Source organism: Lonchura striata, chromosome 14 (genome assembly GCF_050655825.1).
Source record: "Lonchura striata isolate lonStrDom1 chromosome 14, ASM5065582v1, whole genome shotgun sequence".
NCBI lineage: Eukaryota > Metazoa > Chordata > Aves > Passeriformes > Estrildidae > Lonchura > Lonchura striata.
Genome location: NC_140716.1, coordinates 10,489,759 through 10,515,466, shown reverse-complemented (window position 1 = coordinate 10,515,466; position 25,708 = coordinate 10,489,759). Strand labels below are relative to the sequence as shown.

At 37.7% G+C, this 25,708-nt stretch overlaps 1 protein-coding gene across 4 annotated transcripts in view; it reads left to right on the top strand.

Annotated features, from left to right (window-relative positions):
* The window catches only part of CLEC16A (C-type lectin domain containing 16A), a 59,237-nt gene that overhangs the window by 24,633 nt on the left and 8,896 nt on the right, over positions 1-25,708 (top strand). For all 4 annotated transcript variants that reach the window (XM_021538011.4, XM_085591738.1, XM_077786840.2 and 1 more), the window contains exons 12-22: positions 1,323-1,423; positions 2,148-2,270; positions 3,617-3,726; positions 4,193-4,237; positions 5,448-5,498; positions 6,222-6,350; positions 9,866-9,986; positions 14,265-14,416; positions 15,125-15,329; positions 16,024-16,191; positions 21,431-21,577. In XM_021538011.4, coding sequence (XP_021393686.1) covers positions 1,323-1,423; positions 2,148-2,270; positions 3,617-3,726; positions 4,193-4,237; positions 5,448-5,498; positions 6,222-6,350; positions 9,866-9,986; positions 14,265-14,416; positions 15,125-15,329; positions 16,024-16,191; positions 21,431-21,577 — 1,352 coding nt within the window. The remainder of the gene's footprint in view (positions 1-1,322; positions 1,424-2,147; positions 2,271-3,616; positions 3,727-4,192; positions 4,238-5,447; positions 5,499-6,221; positions 6,351-9,865; positions 9,987-14,264; positions 14,417-15,124; positions 15,330-16,023; positions 16,192-21,430; positions 21,578-25,708) is intronic.

Here is a 25,708-nt window from a genome sequence, read left to right as displayed (position 1 = left end):
CTCTGGCAGAGGAGCTCTGTAATGCAGGCTCAGAAATGCACAGCCGTGCTGCCGGGGCATGAGCCGAGCAGGGAGCAGCGTGGGCTGGGCTGTTGGTCACTGCCTGGTTTCTGTAAGAAGAGCACTGTGCTGCCACGTGCCTGGAGCTGCCAGGAAGTTCCAGTGCTCTGTTATGCCTTGGGCACCACGGCTTTCCTGGGACGCTCGGTGTGACCGGGAGGGCACCGCAGGTCTGGAGTGGGGATTGAAGTGGTTTGTGTCCTGGTCTCTGCCAGCCCTTCTGGCCCCCAGGAACCACAGCAGGGAGTTCGTAGTGCCTGCTTCTCGTCTGCTAGGCATGAACACAGCAAAATGTATTTGCTTCTGTGACTTTGATGTTATTTTAATGTGTTTTCTTTGAATGTAATTTAGATAATGTAAGGATACTTTTTCTTTCCTATTAAAGTATAGTTTAACAGACTGTGACACTACACTGACACATCATTTATTTATCTGGATGTCAAAATATAGTTAGTTTTTGCATATGCTCTTGAGCTACTAGCTGGATACAAGCTATCTTAAGACCAGAAGTGAAGCTGCCTTGCCATCAGGCCTCTGCCTGTATCAGATTAATCTCAGCCATATCTGATCTGTCCAAATGCTTTCTGGATTACGCTGACTTTTGTTGTCTTTCTAAGATACAGGTAAAGAAAAGGTGAACTTAGCACTGTTTGTAACTTCCTATATATGTGTTGTAGGTCACAAGTGTTTAAACTCGGGACAACTGAGTTCATCTGCAATCCAAAGCTTTTTTTTTTTTCTCTTCAGATACTCCCTCCTAGTTAATTTTTCTTTCCTTTAACTTTTGGACAGTATAACAGTTGTTTTAGAAAAACCTAGCTTCCTTCAAACTTCTGGTAAAAACGCTTATTTGTTATAATAAGAACTTTTCAATTCTGTTCAGCACATGAGTTTTGAAAGAGTCTGTTTTATACAACAGTGATAACAGCTCCTTATATTTACTTAGATATGCACTTAAAGGCAAGCTCTGCAATGATTCTGTATACTTACAACCCAGTAAATGTTTGAACAAGCAACTCTTGGGAAAGTATTATGTAATAAATCCTGTTAAAACTCGGAATTATTGTCAGTATGTAAATACAAAGCATGGCTGTAATCTGAGTTCTCTGCAACAGAAACTCTATAACAGAACTCTTATTATAGTGCCTGAAAATGTGCATTACTGTGAATTTGCCTCTTCCACTAGCTACATGCACAATAAGATAGTTACCCACTTTTCTATAGATTATTTTTAACTGGTTCTAAATTACTCCTTTCCACAGGCCTTTTCTTGATATGGTCTATAATGCACTGGACTGTCCTGAAGATGATTACTATGCCCTCTTTGTGCTCTGTCTTTTATATGCAATGTCACACAACAAAGGTGAGTGCTGTTAAATAGAGTTAACTGCAAGGCCATGGTTGGAAGAAACTGTAAACCTCAATAGAGTCATCTTCTGATTTATGGGGTTGTTTATTGCTGTTCTTTAGAACAGGACAGGAAGATCCCCACAATCCATAATTGTGTATTGTTCTAAGACGTCTCCCAGCAAACCAGTCTTTCCTGGGAAATAAGTTTGACATTTTAGGTGAATATGTTAAAGATGGGATTAGTTTCCTTACGTAACAAGTCATTGAAAATTTTATGTGTTGGGGAGGATACTAAATGGGGCTACTACAAAATAAAATTCCTATTTAGTTAAACATATATGAACAGATTACTTAACTACTAAAGCAGAATTTAAAATCAGACTGTGATCTTCTTCCCTTTAGCCATTATGCTCTCCAGATGTATGGCTTGACTTTATTTAGATGCAAACAAGTAATCTGAGAATTTCAGAAACAGCAAAATCATTTGCATTTCACCAGCCACTTTGGGATTTGAGTGTTGCCATGCAGTAGACCCCATTTAAGGCTGAGAATTTTGAGGGTTTTATCAATGTGTTTGGTCTTTGTTGTTCCTCCTTTTCCTTGTAATACAGAGTCAAAGCCTAGTTTCCTATTGCTAATTGTTCTCTTCTGAGAAAACTGCTGTGGTCTATTAAATGCTTGCCTCAGAGCACACTCTATTTTCTAATTTGCATTTTTTTGCTTCGCCCCCATGAAAGGACTTGACTCAGTCAAGCTGGAGAGAATTCAACTTCCAGCTCAACATGCTGAAGAGAGAAATTCATATAATCATGTCCTTGCAGAAGGGCTCATCAGGATAATGAATTATGCTGCACAACCAGGTATTGCTTTTCCAGGGTTTGTTTTCCAAGGTGAAATTCTTGAAGGTAGAAAAAAGTTCCTTAGCTTCTTGTCTTTGAGGGGAAAGTGACTGTTCAGCATGCTCTTTGATGAGCAGTATGTAGATGTGGTTTGTGAAAGATAACTATTGGCTTTTTCTTGGTTGGTGAGAAACCAGAAACACTGGATTTGTGCTGAGTAGCTGTTTTTATACTCAGAACTATACAAGCATCTGTTGTCTTAATTCCTATTTTCTGCACTTTTGAATAAACAAAAATTGAGATTTTGAGGGGTTTTACCTTAATGGATTTCCTCCTGAAAATATGGTCTGTCTCATCTTTGCTTGTAAAAATAATTTCAATTGAGACATGATTTTGAAAACTATGTTGTCCTTTGCTCATAGCAATCCTTTGTCTGTCAGCTCTAGGTGGTAGCAAATTTTTCCATACTTTCTTTAATCTCGGATTGTATTTTCAGTTCTGAACTGTTCTGCAGAAAACATGGTGGTTTTTCTTCTTTCTTTTTTTTTTTTTTTTTTTTTGTGAGATGAGAGTTACAATGTTCCATGAGCTGTTCCATGAAAATACGATTTTTGTTCAAGCCACACCTCTCCTCCTTGCACTTGCCCCTTAAAACTTTAAATGGGTGGAACTGGTGTTCCCCAGAAACTGACACATTATCAAAATTTTTAATGTCTGTAGAATAAAAATCTGTTTGTTTGACTTGCAAAACTGTTCTACAGCATATTAACTTCTGCTGATGTGTCAGAGATGAAAAACATGTTTATAGATGAAGAGTTTGTACCTGCAGCATCAGGAAGGAGTGCAAATGAGGATATGTATTTATTTAAATAAAGGCATGTCTGGGGAGGGAAGTTCTGGGAAGGATGAAAATGGGGGATTTTTTTATTCAACTTGATGCATGCTGTGTAGAATATCTCATTTTCTCCCTTCAAGGGAAAGCTCTGCCTTATTAGTGTGCTATATACAAAGCTTCCTTTCACCTTGTAACTTAATCCATCCCAAATGTCTGGGATCCTTTTGTAATTTTAGAATAATTCAACCTGTGCAGCTGATTGATAAAGGCAGCAAAACCAATGTTTGGGCTTACTATTCAATTAATCTTTGCCTTCTTACTGAATGTTCTGCTTTAAATTACTCTTCCAGTTTTTTCTTTATAGCCATCAACATAGTAAGGCAACACCAGCACTCATCCCTGTCTGATGGGGTTGTGTCAGAGTTGGGGTTGACAATTGCAGGAAGAGTACAGACGTCTAAGATCATGGGATGATGAGAAGAGCTGTAACTAAACTGCTACTATTTTGTATGTTGAAATTTTCATTTCACAGATGGAAAAATTCGTTTGGCAACTTTAGAACTTGGCTGCCTACTGCTGAAGCAGCTTGTGTTTTCCAAAAATGGCAGGATCATAAAAAGTGTTCACCTTGATTGTCTTGAGGTGAGTATTTTCTTTCAAATTGCCAGTCACTGCATTATTGGTCTCTGAGTCTTGGATTATAGTTGAATAAATTTCTTTTCATTTCTAATTGCAATAAGCCTTAATGTGAAATTAGAGCTTCTACAACATCTTTGCATGGGTAGCTCTGTGTTGTGAACATCATAACCTATGCTGTGTTCTCATCTCTGCTATTTATTTATTTGTAACTTCTCCAAGTCTTCTGTTTCATGGTCTCTCTGAAACTTGTATGTTATCCCTCTTAATAATGTAAAGTGCTTTTGAAATAATAAATAGTAAACTCAAGCTGCATTTTCATAGGTGCAAGAACTGTATTCTATCAAATTCTGAGATTAAGGCCATGAATTATTAGACAGTCTGTTCTGTATGAGTCTTTGGGTGGGTTTTTTAATGTGACTAATAAGTAAGTGGTGTATGTATTCCCTGAAATGCATTTTCTCTTTCCTAGGGTGCAAGGGAGGAAAGTGTTCATCTCCTTCGTCGTTTCTATAAGGTAAATATGCAAAATGCTGTAAGAAAAAGGTCCTTTACATATAGGGAATATCTGCAGCCCAGTCTTTACATAGTGACCAAAGAAGCACATTTTTAAAGATGGAAACTCCAAATTTGTGATAGAAAAGAAGCATTTTCTTGGAGAATTCCTCTCCTTTCCGCCCTTCCCATACCACCCTGTCATATGTCACAAAGGGCTGTTGGAATACTCACAGGGTTTGTACTGGAGATCAAGTTTACCATTGACACTAATATGGAATGTTTGGTTTTGACTTTTTTTTTGTTGGTATTATATCTGAAATGATCTAAAATTTTACCTATTTTTTTTTTATATTGGAAACCTTTGAAGCTTTTACTTTCACGTATGTGTTGTAAACAATGAAAGAAATCAAATTTTTTAGCTCTAGCCATTAACAAGGAGCAATAAAACTGTGACAGATTTCAAGTATCTGAAATATCTTCCTGTTTTTCTTAGAATTCTCTTGAAGGATGTTTACTCAATGTGGCTTACAAAAAAATAAGTAACTTGTGGTGGGTTGACCTTGGCTGGCTGCTAGAGGTCCACTCAGCTGTTCTCTCACTGCCCTTCCTCAATGGGATGGAGGGAGAATAGAATATCTTGTCAAGATAAAGAACAGGGAGGTCACTTGCCAATTACAGTCTTAAGCAAAGCAGATTCAACTTCACAGAAATTAATTTATTGCAAAAAAAAAAAAATCTAGATAGTGAGAAACAAAGACAAATTGAAACACTGGTGTCCCCCACCTCTCCTTTTTCCCAGGCTCAGCCTCATTCTTGGCTCTTCATCCTTCTTCCCGTGTGAGTGGTGCGGGGGCAATGGGAAGTAGGGGTTTGGTGTCATCCACAACAGCTTCTCTATTGTTTCTCCCTCCTCACACTTCCCCTGCCCCAGTGTGGGTCCCCTCCTCCATGGGCTGCAGTCCTTCAGGATAGCAATTGCTGCAGTGTGGCTCCTGCAGACTGCAGCTCCTTCAGAGCACATCTGCCTGCTGTAGTGTTGGTACCTGCTCCACCATGGTCCTCCAGGGGCTGCAAAGAAATCTTTCCCTTTGCTAAATGTGTTTCCCCAGAGGTGTCAACAGTGCTGCTGAGGGGCTCAGCAGTGCCCTGCAGCCCTGCCTCACTTCACAGACACACTATACAGAACCAACAGAGGCTTCATGGGATGTCCATGTTCTTTCTTTTGGAAGGGAGAAGAAATTTTTCTGGATATGTTTGAAGATGAATACCGCAGTATGACAGTAAGTGAGACCCCTTCTTCCCTGGCAAATGCTCAAACCCAGATACAGCACAGGAACAAGAAAAAGTACTGGTAGCTGCTGAGGACAGTGGGGACTTTATTGCTGGGAGTAGGATAAAAAAACCTGGGTTGTGTTTTTGTCTCTTGAGAAGTTGTGTCTATACTTACATAAATTATTTATGTGAAATCTCACAGCTCTTTATTTAATAAATGTCCATTATTTATAAAATTGAGTATAAAATTGCTTCAGCCTACTAGATGTGACACTGGATTTTTTATTTTTCCCTAAACATTAAAATCTTCCTATATCTGTCAGAAGCTCAGCATGTTCTCTGTTTTGAGAAAGTACTTTTTGGAGAGAAAAAGTTACAATTGACTTAAATTTGTGGTTACATCAATCCTTGTGATTGATGTAACCACAAATTTAAGTCAATACTTAAAATCAAACCTGGCAGAATTTGGTTTTAGTATTTGGGAAATATCTTTTCTGTAATCTTCTGGAGTTTTTTCTGTGTTTTATTTGTATGAAAACTTTGGCACTGTGTCTGGAAACAATGAGATATTGCATGTAAATGAGAGATTGCATGTAAGGACATGCAATGTCTTATTTAAGATATCGTGTTAAAAATTCTCAGAATTTTAAAATACACAACGAGTTACATTTGAAACTAGAGGCAAATGTTTATTGTTCCGTATACTAAGCAATGCAAAAATATTTTTGTAGATGAAACCTATGAATGTAGAATACTTGATGATGGATGCCTCGATCTTGCTACCCCCAACGGGGACACCTCTGACTGGGATTGATTTTGTGAAAAGGTTGCCTTGTGGAGATGTAGAAAGAACACGAAGAGTGAGTAAGACTAGTTTTCTTACATCTGCTCATGACAAAATGATGCCAAAACCATTGAGCAATTCTAGGAATACAAATACTTTTCTTTTAAAACTTAATCCATGAAATCATAAAAGCTTGATGAAGACAGATCTGTGTAGAGTATATATAATAATTACCTGCCCCAGTGGAGATACTTTTTCTTTGATTTCTTGTGTCTAGTCAACACAACATGTTCTTGCACTGAGGTTTAAATTTCCAGACTATGCAGAAAGCTACGTACAAAGGCATTTTGATGGCACTCAATATATTGTCAGCTTCTTTTGTGATCTGCTATCTCAGTTTATATCTCAATTATATTCCTGTAAGAATCTCCATGGAAGACTGACTGGCTTTGTATTGCTCATATTTCTAGACATGGCAAAAAAATTTATTTTACTTGAGAGTTCATCTTGCCAAAGTAATTTGTGATAGAGATTTGAGAATGAGGAGGGAACCAGCAAAGTGTCTGTTTTTGTGACTGACACAATCTGTAGAAGTGATGTTGACTTTAACGACAATATCCTTATTTCCATTCTTGGTTAATCTGTTCTTGGCCCTTATCTGGGTGTGTCCTGGAAGCCTTGCAGTGTCAGTAAGCCTGAGATGTTACTGCACAAAATCATTGTTTGGAAAGTGCTGTTCTCTGAGTTTCTTTGCATTTATATAAGTGTATTATGTGAGTATATTCAAATGCTCTTGAAGGGGAAAAAACCCATATTTCCAGGAATCTCCTGAAAAGGTTTATTTTCATTGCTTATAAGCCACATAGCTTCTGTTATCACAGCAAGTTGTTTGCTAGAATACACTGAATTGTTTTGAAAAGTATTATTCTTAGAAAGCGGAAATGCTTCCTGAAATTCTCTCTGAGGCCTTCAACAGAAAGATACTTAGAAATGCACATTAGTGGGAAATGACTGTTCTAGGATTTTCATGTGCTAAATAAGGAATAGCTTAACTTCTGTTGGTAGAAATAAAACAATCAATACAAATATTCCTGTAGATCCTTTGGGGTGAAAGGGTCTTTATCCATCAGCAAGAATTCCCAGAATGATTTCTTGTTGGTGCTCCTTCCTCAGTCCCATTGCGCTCAGGTTTCGGTATCATTTCCTGCGCTGCTTCCTTCCAGCCAGGCTGCCTCACCCTGGCTGACTTGCCATGACAAAATGCTGGACTCGGGTAGATCTTGTGACATTGCTGCTGCCACTCAACCTGCTGAGGTTCCAATGATGGTTTCAAATGGAAAAATATCTAATTCTGAGCATGCTCTGAAACAATTCAAAAAAGTTCCCAGGTTTATTTCACTAGCAAGAGACCTTTGATTATGAGTTCTTAACTGTTAGGATCTTACTTCCTTGCTACAGAAAGCCCATGTAAGTGGCAGCTCTTATTTTCTTTGACAATTTTAGGAGAAGCTCTCAAAAATCTCACTTTGTGAGAAGTTTTTGAAGTACTAAGAACACCTTTTCCTGGGAATGTAATAAGATAGTGGTAGGTTTCCCTGCAAATTGCTGTTTCTTTGCACATATAGCATGTATATAAATGAGGAAATAAGCATCATAGTGCTTAATACTTTAATGTAGATAGAAATAAATATTTGTTCCAAGTTAACCAAAAGTCAGCCAAAAATATTCTAGGCCATGGAACTTCTCTGTTGTTTTGTTGAGATCTCATAAAATGTGTTAGGCACAATATATTGATACTGTTAACAAACTGAGGGCTGTCAGTGTTGTAAAAAGCACAGCAGAGTTTCCATTTCATTTTGCAAAGGCTGAAGTTCTCATTTTATTTTCTATTCCTATACTTTATTCTGCACTAGATGTGTGATTACATGTTTGGAGATGACTGTCATTAGTTTTATAGGAAATGAATGTGATAAAAACTAATGCAGTCTAGGAGGTAGAGGTTTGAGGGGGAAGATAAGTGAAAGCTGAGTGATGGTTGCCCTCCAAATTAAAAAAATCCAAACTCAAACAAAAATGTTGTTGAGTTTAACTTTTGAGTTACCAAAAATGCCAGGATTTTCCTGTTCTTGATTGAATTTGGCAAATACTAAACCAAATACTATTAATTATTCTTGAAGCACTTGGTAGGAAAACTGCTTTATAGTAATCCTGTATAATTTCAGTATGTCCACAATACATTAGAATGCAGTTTGCTTAAATGGGAGTGATCATCTTGCATTCTAAAGTGACTCTGTTCTTATGAATTAAATAGTATTATTATCTTATTTTTTTAGATACCCTTGATGTCCTTTGCTCCACATAATCATATTGCCCTGTTAAATTTCAGCTGTGTACCAAAGCCATTGATTTGGGGTAATTTCATGGAAGAACCTGATACATGGCTTCCCTCCCTTCATCCTTGTTCTGCCAGAAATTCCTGGAAGCACTGCCAGTAGAGAGCTGGCCAAATACTCACAGTTCTACTTCCCAGGAGCCACTGTTCTGTTGATTTTAAAAATAGAGTGAAGGGTTTTCCCTTAAAGCACTTTAGGTTTGTTTTTCCTAATACTTCCTGCAATCTGGGAGTTTCTGGGCACTGCAGCTGTTCATGAATTCAATGCTGTTACTGTAAAGCAGCAGTTAATTTACAGTACACCACAGAATTACTGTGTAGAAAACTCTTAAAAAGCAGAACACCGGAAGTAATAAAAAATGATTTTTCATTTGCTGTACTGAAAATGCAGTTCTTGTAGGGAAAGAGGATTATAAATGGTGCCTTTCAAAATGTGGCTAATAAAATGATTGTTCTTTGACACTTTGGGTTTTTGCATACCATATGTCATGAATCTGTAAATCAAAACTAGCATATTCATTTCACAGAGCAGCTGTTGAAAGTTTCTTGGGACTGTAGCAGCTTTCAGAATGCTTTGCCCTGATGAAGACCTTCTGAGAATATAAATTAAGTTCTCTGAGAAAGTTACATTACATGTGGCTAGTTTTAGTGAGAACAGCAAATTAAAATGCAGAAATGCCCTCTGTTTCTCTCTTAACTTGTAAACATGTTAGCTAGACTTGGCCAGAAAAGTTATTTCTGTTTTAAGTTCAAAATGTGAGAGTCTCTGAAGGTTGGTTGTATAGGTGTCAGTAGCATAGAAGCATTGTAAATACAATCAGTCCTAAAGTAATGATTAAATACAAATATTCCAAGATTGTTTTTGCTTACACATCTCCTGTAGTTGTTTCCCTGTAAGTCACAATCTTTATTAAGTGTGCCAGTGAGACAAAAGCTCTGCTGCTTCTACTTCACTGAAAATAAATGGCATGTTTCAGTTTCTTTCATGTCTTTTTTTAACTAAGCTGGAAATTGCATTCTACTTTTTAAATTTAAAATTAATTAAAGTTTTAATTACAATTTTAAATGTATTGTAATGATTTACTGTAGGACAGCAAATTTCAGGGTTGTAAAAGCCAATAAATGTTTGTAAGATTCTGTTAAAATATGCAGTACTGGGTGTAAAAATATTCTGATAATCTTTTCTTTAATTTCCCAAGGCAATCAGAGTTTTCTTTATGCTTCGTTCACTGTCACTGCACTTGCAAGGTGAGCTGGAAACTCAGTTACCGCTCACAAGGGAGGGAGATCTGATAAAGGCAGATGATGTTCTGGATTTGAGTAAGTAGCCTTGGATTGGAGTAAGTAGCCCCTAAATTTCATAAATAGTTTGACACAAAAGTTACTGATTTTTTTTTTTTCTCCTAAACTGCTTGTTACTGCTATTCTTACATAAACTACCTGAATTGAAGTAGCATGGTGTTGAGGTTCTACTGTGTATTGTAGCATAAAAATGTATTTTCCAGTTTGAGTCTTTGCCCAAACAAGAGAGGAAGGAGAATATCAGCATTTTGGCATAAAGCACATAGGATGCCCATGATTGCATAGGTGCCATACCTTGGAAGAGATTTTGCAGTGGGAAAAGCATGACCCAAAAAATTACATTTTTGTGCCTTTTTAAAATATCACTTTGGAGGTGTTGTTGATTTAACAAATTTTCCTCAATCTCTATTAATACAAGGCTTTTAAAATTCTTGGCAACATTAAGATGCCTTCAGTGTTTATGCTTGTTTGTATACAAATTGTTTCAAGATGGGGGTAGAGGTTAACATGATCCAGTAATGGTTTCAGCTACTGTTTTCATTTGGAAAAATCCCACAAAACTGTATAAAAATAGCTCCTTTTTTCTTTTTGCCTGAACGGAATATTGCTGTATTATGTGACCTTGATGAGGGAGATTCAAGTTTTTTGTAGAAAAGTATTTGTAATATTTTGATACACATATGTTGAATGTGAACCTTTAGGTGTAGTTAAAAGGTTGTCACCAGTATGTATGAATGTATGAATAGAGAGTCAGGTAATTCCACAAAAGTTTCATTCCATACTGCTGGATATGCTGTCACCAGAATTACAACTACCATTACTTTGCAGTGTTTTTCTACTGTAAATAGTTTTGAAGCAATTATGTATTTTGTGATAACTGTCTAACGTAGACAGCCTGTGAGGCTGGGAGTGTTTTCAGTCTTGTTTAGCAGCTCACTGTGTCAAGTCACTGGCAGCTCAAATTAACAGCCTCAATGCTTGGTTTCAGGTGGTAACAGGATTCTGTTACTTCAATGTTTTAAATGCCATAGCCAAGAGATAAATAAGGATACATTTAAAGATGTTATTTCTTTGCTGAAATAGAAAAAAAATAACATTCTAGTTAAGGTTCTTTGCGTACTTGGCAGACAGAGTGAGCAGGCTTTAAAAGGCCATCCCAGTCAACATTTTTAAATAAAGATTTTAGTAAAGTTTATGATGGAATAATTGAAGTTATAAGGAATTTCAGTAGACCATCTAGTCCAACCCTCCTGCTCAAACTGGGGTCAGCTAAAAAAAGGTGTCCAGAACAACTTGTCATATTTGTGACAAAGTGAGTAGTAACCCAAAATGTGGTGCCAGGTGTATGACCAGGGACATATCCTCTAACTTCTACTACATGTACTTCATGGGAGCAAGGTGGATTCATGATTGATTGTTTTCTTAGTTAGTAAAGCAGAATGTCATCCCAGAAGGGCTGCTTGCTGTTGGGAAGAGTTCTTCCTGTGAAATGGGAGGTGCTGTATTCACTATCTCCAGCCTAATGCTTATCTTGGGCTGCCAGCTGTGTGTATAAAGGGCTAAAAGTTTTCTGTAAGAGCTTTTAATGTCTGCAGATGATTTCTGGAATTGGGATGACTGGAAATTATAAAATCATTAAAGATCAAGCCCCAAGGCAGATCAGGTGCATTTAGACCATATGAAGTAGCTTTTATGTTCATAAAGATTTCTTACAATACAATCTTTTCAGGAAAATGTTTTCATAAACACAGGCAACTATTTTCACTTAATTTACATCTTCAGCACTGCAAGAAGCTTAGGTCTATGAACTCTCTTTCCTTGGCTTTGATTTTTCTTGGAGAAAGTTCACAGAAATCTTGGATCCATATAATGGAGGTATAGTGTCCAAACTGGTTACAAGCTTCATTTTGCATGAGGAGAAATTAGGCATTGCTGGTAATCTCAGAAGAGGCACTCTAGTTCTTTGCAGCAGTGTCACACCAGGGAGCCATTCAGCTTGTGGTTCACTGTAATCCCCAGACCAAATTTGAATAGTACTGAAGTTTAATTGGCTTTATATTTTCATCTGAATGTGGTTGGGTATCTCGAGCTGTTTCATAGCATAGCTGTAAGTATTCTTATATCAGCTCACTGAAAATGTTTTAACCACACTTTCTCTTCTGTTTTTGTCATCAAAGATGACAGTTTGACTCTTCAGCAGCTGTGAACTAGAGTCATGTAAATAGACTACATTCAGTTGTATAGGCTCAAAGGATTCCTGTAACAGTTGCCTAATAAATGAGTAACTTTCCTTTCTATTCTTTGAAAGACTTTTACAGTAATGCTTCTCTTGAAGGTGCTGTCAGGTCTAAAATAAAAACTTTCTGTTCTGGAAAGCATTCTGCCCTTTTAGTTCTTAAAGTAGTGCATTTTTGTATTTGGGCAGTTGAATTTGTACAGCAAGTATTGTAACCTGCTTGCTGTTGCACTAAAACCTTTGTAAATACTGGTCAAAAACTAGAATTTGAGAACTCCACAACTGTATTTGATGTTGTGGCCTGTTAGTTGAGAATCTCCCAAAAGACTCATCAGCCTGACATACTGTGTTTGGAGAGTCCTAATCCAAGCATTTTGTGTCTTGAGAAGAACAGGACTGCTCCAGGAATTCAACTCAACTGAAATAATCATGTTGATAGATTAATTTGGTTAAAGAATAAAAGAGGCAAGACAGCATACCAAAATAAGAAATATCCAGTTCTGCCTGGTTTCTCAGCTCCATCTCTAAAACAGGAATAAATCCTTCACAGGTTCTTACATTAATATTTGCCAATCCTGTATGGATTTCTTGAGCCTTCCAAGCCTGTGAGAAGGTAATAGCAATCAATCCTCATGTTAACCAAATCATGTCCTGTATGTATTGCATTTATTGATTAAACTTGTTTCCTCAAATTTCAAAAGCTCACAGTACATTCACACTGTTTAGCATTAATTGTGTTAGGGTTCTATATTTCATGCCTTTCTTTCCTACCACCCAATTAATTTTGAATGGATCCTGCTGGTAAAGAGTAATTGGTAGATTCATAGAAATGTTAGTTGGAAAGGATGTCTCACTTGTGTTGTGGGGGGTTTTTTGTGAGGAAGAGTAAGTTGATTTGGTTTTGGAAGCTTGGAAACTTTCGATGTAAATTCCACAACATCTCTGGGTAACCTGCTGCACAAAAGAATTTCTTCCACCTCCTGACCATAATTTGTGGCTGTTGTCTCTTGTTGTATGACCTACCACTGTGAAGAGCTGTACACTTCCACTTGTAGTTTATCCTGCAAATGTTTCTAGTATAAAAAATGGTGTTAAATGCTTGTCTGGATGTTTGGATGAGTAAATAAGTTCTACTGTTTTGTATAGCCTTCACAATATTTTACTTGCTGTAACTTGTACTAGATTAGAGAGAGGAAAAGACCTGTGTGCATCAAATACATGAATGAAAGTATCAGTATGAAGCAAAGGAAAACACAGCTTTTAGTAGAATTAGCAGAGCTCTGCTAGGGGTTGGCACTGCCAGTTTAAGGGCTGCTTGGTAGATTTCAGCTGGTGTAAAGAGGGTGATTTAGTCCCTTTTCATGAGTAATGTGTTTGACCTAGAACGGGGCAGTGAGGAAATGGCAGAGAATGTATTTTGGGGTTTGTTGGAGGGATTTCTGGAGTAAGAGAGGGCATGTTTGTTCAGTATAAGTGAATGAAATACATGGATAAAGGAAAAAAGTCACTTCATTTAACAAACATTGTGAAAGCACTGCTACAATTTACTTGAAGAGTCCAAATATTCTTGAAATTGAAGTGTGTCCAAGAGCCAGCATAGGTTTCAGATGTGTACAAAAGTAGCTTGTGTCAGGAGACAACGTTTATAACAAGGTAGAAATAATGGCCTACAGTGGTGTTGGGTCTGGCTGTGGTTGTTAACAAGACTTCTTGAGACTTCATGTCGTGAAAGAAATTGGAACTGTTGCAATTTTACCCCTGACATAAAGGGAGTTTGTTTTTCTGGAAGGTAATGAAAGTGGTAAGAGAAAGCAAAGTGCATATAGTACCCATCTGATATTTAACTTGTATGTCTGAACCACTGTTATTAAAATCTTTCTCCCCTTCCTTGGACCTATGAGAGGGAAGTTAAAGTATCTGTTAAAAATGTGAACAGAAGCTTTAACCATGTGTTGTCAAGGTTGTTATATTTTTATTTGTTAACATTTTCTGTTATGTAAAATACCCACACCCCAGAATATTCAACTTCAATGTTATGTAACCTTTTTCCTTCCCTTTAGATAACAGTGATCTGATTGCTTGTACAGTCGTAACAAAGGATGGGGGTCAAGTTCAAAGATTCCTGGCTGTGGATATTTACCAGATGAGTTTGGTTGAACCAGATATTGCCAGACTCGGATGGGGAGTAGTTAAGTTTGCAGGCCTTCTGCAGGTAAGGAAAGTTGTAGTTTGGGTGGCCAGCTTTTCCGATCTGAAAATCTACATTTTATGTTGGATAAATAGTAATACCAGTATTAGCTTATATTTTAAGCTCTGTACCATGCTTCCTTGTTTCTTTGGTTACTACTTCCTGCCATTTAAAACATTTCTGATTTTCTGAAGAAGTTAATGTAGATTGTGGCCAGAGACACAATTGCAGATGGGGTAACTTCCTTAACGTACTGTTAAGGAATGAGCTGTGTTCATTTGAACACTGAAGTCACACCCAGGTAGGATCGTGTTCCAAGCACTTTACTCAAGTAGCAAATTAACGAACTCACTTTGAGTTCTGATTTTCCTACACAGGTAGAGAAGGATATAGACTGTAATTTTGAAGTGATCTGTGCTTATCTAAGGAAATGTTTCTCATTTGTCTCTTTCTTGCCTTAATCATTGCTGTTTGTATTTCCTGAAAATTTGCTATGCTCAAATAATTTAACTCAATCTCTATGAATACTGATTTCTGAAGAAGTAATTCCAAGTTGTGCAAATTGCAGAGTCTGGTTTGGTTTTATTTTGTTGGGCTTTTTAACGCAGACACTGTTTTAGTAAGAGCTTTAATGGAACATTCTCATAGTATTTTCTTTCAATGTTGATATTTAACCTGTAGCTTAGAAAAGCTTACTTTTTCTTTAACTATTTGCATTCTGCTTCTCTTTAGGATATGCAGGTGACTGGAGTAGAGGATGACAGCAGAGCCCTGAACATAATAATTCACAAGCCTGCCTCAAGCCCTCATTCAAAGCCCTTCCCCATCCTGCAGGCCACGTTTATTTTTGCAGATCACATTCGCTGCATCATCGCCAAGCAGCGCCTGGCCAAAGGCCGCATCCAGGCTCGGCGCACCAAAATGCAGAGAATAGCAGGTGAGTGCTTGTCCTGAAGTGATTCTGGGAGACAAGGCTTGGCTGTCATTGCAAGTCACTCTGTAGTGTCAGGCTGAGGCACACTGAGGAGTGGTGAGCCCCAGAAAGCTCTAAGCCAGGACTGAGTTTCCAAGGAATAGATTTAGTTTCATATTTAATTTTGAGCTTATATAGTGGATATGTCACACTTTTATACCTTGCTTCATGTAAAAAAAAAATTAAAGCAAGTTTGAGGATATTGCATTCTACTTGATATTAAAAATTTTAGGTTGAATGTAATGCAAAGACATTCTTTTTCCATTTTTAAGGAGATTGTCCTTTAAATAGCTTTCTGCAGTGCTCCAGTGCAACTGATGAATTACTTTATTTCTGCAGGGAAAAACAAAAGGGTTTTTTTATTGTTAATAACTTCTATGGGATTTTTAGTGCAAGGGGCTTCATGTAATCCTGGGGTTTTTTTCTTCTCCACTGTATTTTGAGGTTTCCCTAGTGTGAATGTGGTGTGGACAGCAATGTAGAAAAGGTTGCCAGAAGCATTGACTCTTCAGTTTGTCAGTGCATTTGTAAGCATAATTAAGAGGCAAATGAAAGCAAATTATGTTAAAATCTTGTTTAGTCTTAGGTTCTAAGCAAACTGTCATTTTTCCTTTTATGTACTTGAGTAACAAAAACTATCAATTGTGATTAAACATAGCTCTCCTGGATCTTCCTGTTCAGCCTTCAACTGAAGTTATGGGTTTTGGACACAGCTCTGGAGCTGCAGCCCAGCACCTCCCATTTCGATTCTATGACCAGTCCCGGCGTGGGAGCAGTGACCCAACAGTGCAGCGCTCTGTCTTTGCATCTGTTGACAAAGTCCCAGGTAAGATTAGCATTCATTAACAAGTAGTTTTTGCTTTGTGATTTCTATCTGCAGAAATTGTACTGTAACATGTACAAGCAGTAAAAAGTGTATTGTTCCTGAAAACACAGCTCCAGGATGAGGCTTATGGCAAAATTTACTCAGAGAGAAACAAGTAATACCCGGGTGTGTATTCTGGTTATGTTGTGAGGATTATTTCCATGGCAGTTTCCCCAGATGTCTTAATCTTGTCTTCCTTACAAATCAAGTTAGATTAAATCATGCTTTGCATACTCAGTATTTATGCAACTCATCTGGATCTTCCTGTTCAGCCTTCAGCTGAAGTTACGGGTTTGGGCACAGCTCTGGAGCTGCAGTCCAGCACCTCCCATTTAGATTCTATGACCAGTCCCAGTCAGTTGTGAATATTTCGTCCTTTAATTTGGTTATGAATGTATCCATGCTGGATTGTGAGCACAGCTGGAATGCTGTGCATTGCCTCATTTCCCTCAAAGTGAGCAAGACAGAAAAGGGCCACAGCTACTCCTAAAACTTTATCTTAGAACTGGGATTAAAAAAATTATTCTAAATAAATGAGCTCTTTGCTTTTTTGTCTCCTTATTGTCTGTTTCACAAATTGACTTCTCTGCAGAAATTCTTTTCCAGATGGTGACATTTTTCCTTTTGGGTTGAGTAATTTTAAAGGGAAATCTCATACTGCTTGAAAGTACTTAATTGTGCTGTATTATATAAAATATCTCATTACTATTTGCTGCCAGTAATTTCACAGAACTCAGCATTTCTCTTTAAATGTTATTCAGAATTCAAATAAACAGAACTCAAATTACTTAGAATGCAGATATTTTACTGCCTTAAGACTAAATTTGACCTCAGTTACCTGAGTCTTGAATGGGGAACAGAAATTATAAAACCATAGGTATTGTCAGTCAGGTGTTTCAAAGACAAGTGTATGTTGTGTGAGGGGTGTGTTTTCCTTATTTGACCTGACTTCCACAGAAAAGGTGTGGTTGTAAAGAGTCCAGAGTTACTATTTCAGCTTTCTCTAAGGAGAGTGCACTTGTGTTCCTAACTAATGACTTCATCTACTAATTTGAAGGGGAATGTTTGGGATGATGCAACATAGTAGTCTTTTCAAGCAACCACATACTTTATTTGAATCCAGGAAATGTACACTTCCACTTGCAGATCCAAAGGGAAAAGTATTTTGAAGCTTTTACTTGGCACAAAGTAGAAATGGCGCACAGAATATGAAGTATTTGAAGTACTGCATCTTTGAAATGCATTTTATGACAGGTAGTAGTATAATAAAAATGGGTTGATATCCTGTTTTATATCTGATTACAAAACAATATCAAACGTGTGTTTATTCTCTTATCTTTGCTGAGGAATGAATAAGGTTTCCTTGTTCCTAGTGATTTTTATAGGAATCTCTTTGTGCTTATCTCTTAATCAGGTTTGCAATGATTTTTATTTCAAGAGGAGAATTTTGTGACTTTGAAAAAATTGCGGAACAAGTTGCAGTTAAATTACTGGCTTCATGTATTCATTTCTTACTGCTACAGCTCCAGCTGATGTTTGAGTTCTGCAGAACTCACACAGTCGGTTAATTTGGTTGTACTTTAAGAATCAAATTATGCTTTCCCTTGGTGATGATATCCTTTTTAGATTTAAAACAGAGCTGTTTTTCTGGCAACATTTTTAGAAGACTAATTACTACTTTTTGTTAGGACTGTGTTGGCTGTCAGTGCTGTATATCCAGCATGGTTTTTAAGAAATTAACAGTCATATAAATGTTTTCATTCCTCCTGCAAATTTCAGTCTGTTAACTGTTGAATCAGTTCCCTAATACCTATTGTCAATGAATTTAGAATTTTTGAGAAAACTCATTGCGGTTTCTCTCATAGTGCCTATATAAAGCTCTGCATGTGTCACTACAGAGCCTGCAGTTACCTTCTGTGTCTCCTTATTGTTACCAAACTGGGCTTCAGTTTCCTTCATTGTTCCACAGTCCAATGTTAAAATCTTGGTGTCTGGGAGAAAGAGGGTGAGGATTCTTACAGCTTAAAACTGGATTTTGTGCAAGACAAGTGATGAGAATGTCACAGACAATGCTTCAGAACATCCCCTGAGCACAATGAAAAGTGCAAGTTGTCCAAGTGCAGGGACATGCTGTGATTATCTCCTGCTGGACTGGACAGTTCTCAGCAGAAAATAATGTAAGCAACGTCCCTCACTTAATAAATTTTATCATCATGAAGTCATGGCTGTAAGTATACTCCAAGGTCTATTTTAAGTAACTAACTTTTGCTAGAATGTTAGAGCATTTTAGGGACAGTGTAACTGGCTGGACTGTTCACCATGTATTAGCTATGTATTAATGTATTGTACTTGTGAAGCAATCTATGTAAATAAAGAATTACACTGTTTTCAAAGAAACTAGCAGATTTGGTAGGGGCCCTGTAAACAAAGGTCTACTACTGAAAGTAAATAAATAATGACTTCCTCTTCAAGCAAACTCAAGAATTAGTTTCAACTGTCAGCTCTATTCTGAGATTTATATGCCCAGTGTGTCTTAAGGGAAATGTTAACGATTTCCAGCAAAAGGTACGTCTAAATATTTTAACAAGTGTGGTTGCCTACCTACTAAGTTTATTTTGAAAAGCAAAAGGAATCAATAGATTTCTCTTAATATTTTATCTATTGTTAATATCTTAGTAGATGATGATAAGGTTTTGAGGGGGAAAAAATAGGAGAAAAACTTGTTAACATTAGCATGGCAAGCAAGCTGTAATCATCTTAATTTTAAAGTCTGAAGGAAAAATATCATCCATAGGTTTGGAACCCTTTGTGTAGTATGAACTAATATTCCTGTCATCATCAGATGAACCTCCTAACTGTTGTTTTATAGCTATGATTAATTCTGCTCACATTTTCTTTGCAAATGTTTCCTGTAGGAGTTTCCTGATTACAATTTTTTTCTTGGTCAGTTTCCCAGTTACAGTGTTTTGAATAATTTAGGCTTACCTTTCCCTCCTACCTAAATTAGCTTCTGTTAGCATACTTAAAATTCTTCCTTTGCAGTTGTTTGGGGAGAGAAAATACGTTGAGGTCATTTTGAAGCAAATGCTCCCAAAGACATGAATCCATGAGTGCTGTTTTGCAGGAGCTTTGGGCTGGCAATCCTGTTAAATCAGGCCAGCTTTCCCTATGACAGTCATGGAACACCTTGTTTACTGTTTTCTGCTGTTGTGGTGAGGGTGGAAGGTTTCTTCTCCCTTGAAGTGCAAACTGTTTGTGGATATAGAATGCTTTGGATGGGTGTGGCTTTTACCAACACTGTAAGGGAAGCTAAATGTCTTGATGTATGCTCTTCTATTCCATGGCTTTAGGAACTGTTCTTAATTTCATTCACATTAACAGGCTTTGCCTTACTTCTGTGGTTGCAAGTCCACTGGTTATTCCTTGTTTCCCCATCCTAATTGGTATTTCAAACTACGAACTGTGTATGAAAAATCTAATGTACATTTTCTATGATTAAAAACTATAGCACTCAGGGCCAGTGATGCATGTGGAAGTCTTTCACATTTGAGGTGGTTCAGTTTGTGATTAACTTTTTGCAGACTGTCAGGCGTCACTATGTATAACCTCAGTTTAACTTACCTAAATGATTGTAGAAGATCAATCAGTTTGGTTTCTGAAATAAAATGCATGGATTTATTTACATTTGTAGGATAATTAGCTCCTTACTAATATTTTGCTTTTCACTGGAAGAGGTCTCTCCTGCCTTGGTGGTGATTTAGTTCTTTCAAGAGGTGTTCATCTTGAACACAATGAATTGTAATTTAACTTGGTAAAAGTGACATTTAGATACCTAACTAAAACTATGCTTCAGTGCTACAGAAATTCAGATAGCATTGTATTTCTGCAAGTGGTTTTGAGTCTAGTTCTTTGGTAAGCGTGGGAGGTAGGAGGTGGGACTGCAGATCAAGTCAGATTATTAACAGGACAGATGTTTGTGAGCTTTCTTCTGTGCTTTCATCACTGTTGTTTTCACTTGTAGCACAGCCTTTCACTTGTAGCACAGCCTGTGTGTTGCTGCTAACAGCATTTTCCTGACTTGGCATATCCACATTTCAAAGCTTTCAGAGCTTTTTGTAACATGTCCATTTAAGCTGAGTTTTGGGTGGCTGTGATTTGTACGGCACCAGCACCTTCCCCGTATAGGAGATTCTCTGAGTGAGCCATCCATCCGCTGCCATGGGAGATTCCCAATATAAAAGGAAAAAGAACTGTGTGGTGTGTTTTCTATCTTACCTGATTGTCAGATACTTTCCCTTTCAGTGTTGACTGTTATGTGAAGGTAGCAACTAGAGTATTGTTAGGTGTTCTATAGTCCACATTGTGGCTACTTTCAGTAATTCACAGGACTGCCAAAAAAACTTGTGCATTCTTCCCTTGGGAGAAAGGGAAGAGAGCTCCAGAAGCAGAAAAGTGGTGTACTTCATCTGACCTACAGTCCATGGTGACGCTTCTTTTGCTGTAAGAAGTGGATCAATTTCTGAAAAGCTGCTTGCTATTGAAACCTGGAGAAGTGGATATAGGTATTTACTTAGAGAAGGAGAAAGGAATGAATGCAAGGTAGTTAGGAAAGAAAAGGATGCTACACTGCAAAGAGATTGAAGAAGTATTACACTAGAAGCCAGAAGATGACTCATCTAAGAAGTGCTGTCGGACACTGTATAGACATTTCTAGTCTTCAGATTGGAGAAATCTTCATATGTGAGAGGCTGGATGAAATTCAATGCCAGCATTAGATGTGATTGATTAAAATTTTTTAGAGTTATGTCTAGTAAAAAATGTAGATCGTCTATCCAAGAGGTTTTTTTGTTTGCTTGTGACAATTATTTTCCTTATGTTAAGGTCTGTGACCTGTGAATATATTGAAATTGAAGAGTTTCGATGTTTTGACTGTGCAGTCTCTAAGTTGTAAAATGCTTTGAATCCCTTAAGCTCTCTTTCCTTATTCATTGATCAGCACTTGTAGCCTGTTTTCAGTAAGGTACATTCAGACTTTCTGGTTTCCAGGATGAAGGTGGGAGAGGGCACATCCTCTGGGTCACTGCATGAGGTTTGCATCACCTTGATACAGGATTTGCTTTTGCCCTTTCCCAATTTGTTCAGCACCTTAACTTTTTCAAGATAATATTTAACTTGTAAACTTTGCTGTCCTGTTTTGCAGGCTTTGCTGTAGCCCAGTGCATAAATCAGCACAATCCATCCCCACTCTCGTCACCATCCCCTTCCAGTGGCAGTGGCAGTACAGGGCGCTGTGATTCAGTGACTGCAAGTTCGACGTCCACTCCTTCTGCTGCTCAGAGCCCAGCAGGTATTCACTCACCACCTTCAGCCTAGGCACTAAGGGATATAGAGCAGTTTATTGTAAAATTTAAGTTACTGCGTTGTTGGATTAAAAGACTAGGCTTTATGGTTTTAGATCACTTAATCAACTAAGCCAATTAAAAGTAAATTGTGGTATAAATTGCAGTGATGTATTCAGCTTTCTGGAACTCTAAATACTTGACTTCTTTCAGTAGAGACTTTTAAGTAGTGGTGAAATAATGTCTGCTTGTCTGACTTCTCTCCTAAGCACAAACAGTTTAGAATGTTGAGGGGTTTTTTTGTCGGTGGTTTGTTTTAACTGAAGTATTGCTTTGAATAAATCTGTAATGTAAGCTGTTAGCCTTCCACCATAGTGGATAAGTTGATTTCCACATGAAGCATCTTTTTTTAACTGGGTGACCTTTTCTTTTGTGTGTTTATCTGATCCTCAAGTTAACTTGTAACAATGGGCCAAATATGAAATATTTGGAAATAGTTATTTAGGATGTTAATATCGTAAAGTTTTTGCAATAGCACTCTTGTGGCTGAACACCTCCACATTTCAGGAGGCTGTTTCATTGGTACAGAAGAGGCTGCAATAGAAATAGAATTGCAGTGTAACTTTCACAAATATAGGTTGCATGTGTTTGCATTGGTCAGTATATTTAGTGGGTATGCTTAAACTGGAGCTTCTTGTTGCATTATTCTTCCTTTTTATGTAGTATCTGTAGAGAATTTTGTAACGGTGTCTGTTCTGAGTGTAAATTGTGTGAGGCAAAGCCTCAGGCTGCAGACTAGACAAGGAGGTCCCAAAGGGTATATCCTGAAATGCTTTCATGCTAGAAGTGACCTACTCTACCTCATTTTGGTTATAAAACAATAGAGGTAACTTGATTCTCAAGACCTTTTCAAGCAAGCCCTCATTTTAGTGGTCACTTCCAATGTTGATCACTCCTTGAGAGGGTTGTTCTGGCTACCCCTTCTAAGGCATGCCGTTTTGCCTTTATTTTGAATGCCCACCTATATCTAAAATTTGTTGTAGTCCTACAGGAAATGATGCAACTTTGTTAGATATTGAGTGTTTTTAGGTTTCAGGGAGCAGTGTCAGCAGACCAATGTGCATTATATGTTTAAAGTTAGTCTCCCTGCAAGAAATATTGCTGGGAAGGGTCATGAAAGGGTGCTGATGAAGTTAAGGCACAATAAATATTTAAAGCATTCTAGCCCCCAGATTCTAGATGAAAAAGCGTCTATTACCTTGAGAGACTAACATACAGTCAAAATAGTCCTGCAATATGTGCAATTTCAGAATAAAATTTGGAATTTTTTTTATATACCATCTATTCAAAATTTTATTTTCTCTGTTGGCAAGTGATTGCTGTTACCCAGTCTCTTTGTGGCCTGGGTTATATGTAGTCATTGCACAGAGAAATGCTGTCATTTCTGAGAACTCTCAGGCTAGATTGGCACTACAAGAAAACATTAATTTGATAACATGTTTCACCTTAGCAGTGTAAAAAGGCTCATGTACAGTGTCCTTTGCTCTATTTGAATCCTCTATGGTCAGAAAGAGAAATGCAACTACAGGTTCTTACCAATAGTGGCTAAGAAAAAACTCTGGTAAAGGAAATGAAAATAAAGAATCTGTATTATTTCTGTAGGTATAAGCAATTCAAACTAGTTTACAAAAATATCAACCATGGCTATGCTTCGTTTAAGACTGAGGTCTTTCAAGCACATATAATCTGGCTTTTATGAAAAAAGGCATAGATCCAGAACATACAATTACTCATCAAGTGTAAAAAGATAGTGAATTATTGAAGTAAACTCACAGACTGTAGTCAACAAAATTGCAGTCTGCTTACACAGTGCGTTGGCATTTGTGTAATATAAAATACCTTTTGTTTTTCCTGCATTTTAAAGAGCTTGATGACAGGAGGTTGCACATTGGTTTGCGAAAAAAAAAAAAAGAAAAACTACAATAAATCCCAATAACAAACAATAAACCCAAGCTCTTCCCTATCCTCCTCACCCACAAAAATAAGAATAAAAATGAAAAAAACCCAAACTAAAACCAGAAGAGAAGTATTTTGGAGTGCCTGGTGTCAGTATGCACTTCACCATTTATGTTGCATGAACTGCTCTACTTGGCCTTCATTGTGACTTAATCATAAAGTGTGTGCAAAATGTCATGTGTTGTGCAGGAAGACTGTCTTTGGGTGTGCTTTGATTTTTTTTTTTTTTTTTTTATGTGATGCTCTAGCAAATGTAGCTGTGAGGATCCACTTCTGTGCCCTACCACTGGGCACAGTCACCTTCAGCCAAGTCAGAGGAAGTTAACCTGACAATGTGCAGCAGCTGCTTCAGTCCCGAATCAGCAGCTTGCACTAACCTGCTCCAGGGGTGACTTTTGTTCTCCTCAGAGGGCAGTTACAGAGAGGAAGACAGTGACTTTATGTGCATGAGCAGGTATTTTTTTGCAGTAGGATAATGCACAGTTGGTACTGAGGTGCATGCATGTAGTTTAGGGATTTTGCTGGACCATATTTGCTGTGACCTTTAGGACCAAGAATCCCTGCCATGTATGTGGCTATTCAAAGGACCAGTGATCAGTTCAGACTAATATGTTGCTATTAGTGCTGGAAGTGTATTTGGTACATAGTTGCAGCATATCTTATAGTTTAGTTTCTTTCTAAAAGAATGCACATTAAATTAATGCACAGAAACTTCCTAAAATCAGACTAAAGTAATAAGTCTGCATAATTCTTCAGTGCTGCTGCCCTGGTCTGTACCAAGCTGTTTAGTGTAGTTGCAGGCAATAATGAACACAAGTAGTGGTTTAAAACCTGTGGCTGAGTGTCTGATGGTGTCTCAAGGCCCTTATTACAGACTAGTGAGAATTCTGAAATCCCTGGAGCTAGGTCTTTTGGAAGGTGTGAGTGTAAGAAGGGTTTTCCCCAACCCCCAGGGTTCTTTTGACACTTTTTGCCAATACTCAGTGTCCATTCAATAGTATCATTCTTGGCATCAGTGTCTCTGCATTAACTGATTGACCAGTGTACTGCGAGTTTGAATATTCTCCTTTTTGTATTACTTACATGTAATTGTGATCTGTAGTGGAAACTTGCCAGAACGTGGTGTGAAAGTGAGGGTCTGTTTGGCATGTGCAGGTGGCTGTTCTGTGGGCTTGTGCATGAACAGAGTTCTGCTGAAGTAGGTGACAGTGTGATAAGCACAGTCTGTGTTATATCAGTTTATACTGACCACTCAGCTGGGATATGGAAACAATTGTTGGTACTCACCCACTTCTGTGTAAAGCAGTGGTTTTCCCTTAGCCTAACCACTTGGGGACAGTTGAAACTAAAATGCCTTTACTCTTCTGCTTCTCAGCAAAGTGACTTCCATGATGTGAAGTAGCTCCTTTGAGGAGGAAGTAACCAGTCTCTGAGCAGCAAGCGGTTACCAAAATCTGTTTTATGTGCCAAGGTAGCCCCTGAATGCTGCTGCCTTCTGTCACATTTGACTCATCTCATTTCCCATTCTATTTTGAACACACACACAAATGTGCGTGCCCCTCTCTGCCCCTCCTTCCCTGCTCCCCTGTTTGTTCTGGCACCTGCTCAAGCTGTTGAGCATGAAAAGCATCCTGGATTGCTCAGGAACTTCAGACAAGAAGGCCAGACCAGATAGAGGGGAGATGCCTATCTGGACTTCAAGGAAACTATTTCAACTACCTTCCTTAAGAGCAACATCCTAAACCACACAGCTTTTTGTTCTGTGAACTTGTGATTATAATGTCCTAAGCTACAATTTATTGACATATTTAAACTGTCAGGGTTTGATATATTTGAGATGATACTTGTAAATCTTCACAGGGTTGTTTCAGGAAAGATTTGGAACATAGACGCCAATTTTTACATAAAACAGTGATAGATTAGAACAAATGAGAAATTGCATGTTAATTAAGAGAAAATGTTACAACATACAGGATATATTGATGATTAAACAGTAAAATAGCTTTCAAAAATGTGTCACAGGGAAAAATTACGTTATTTTAATACTTGTTATCATTCATATCCACATCAAAAAGTCCCACAGTGTTGCATCAGTTGCTTTGTCATGAGTGAAATAAACACCT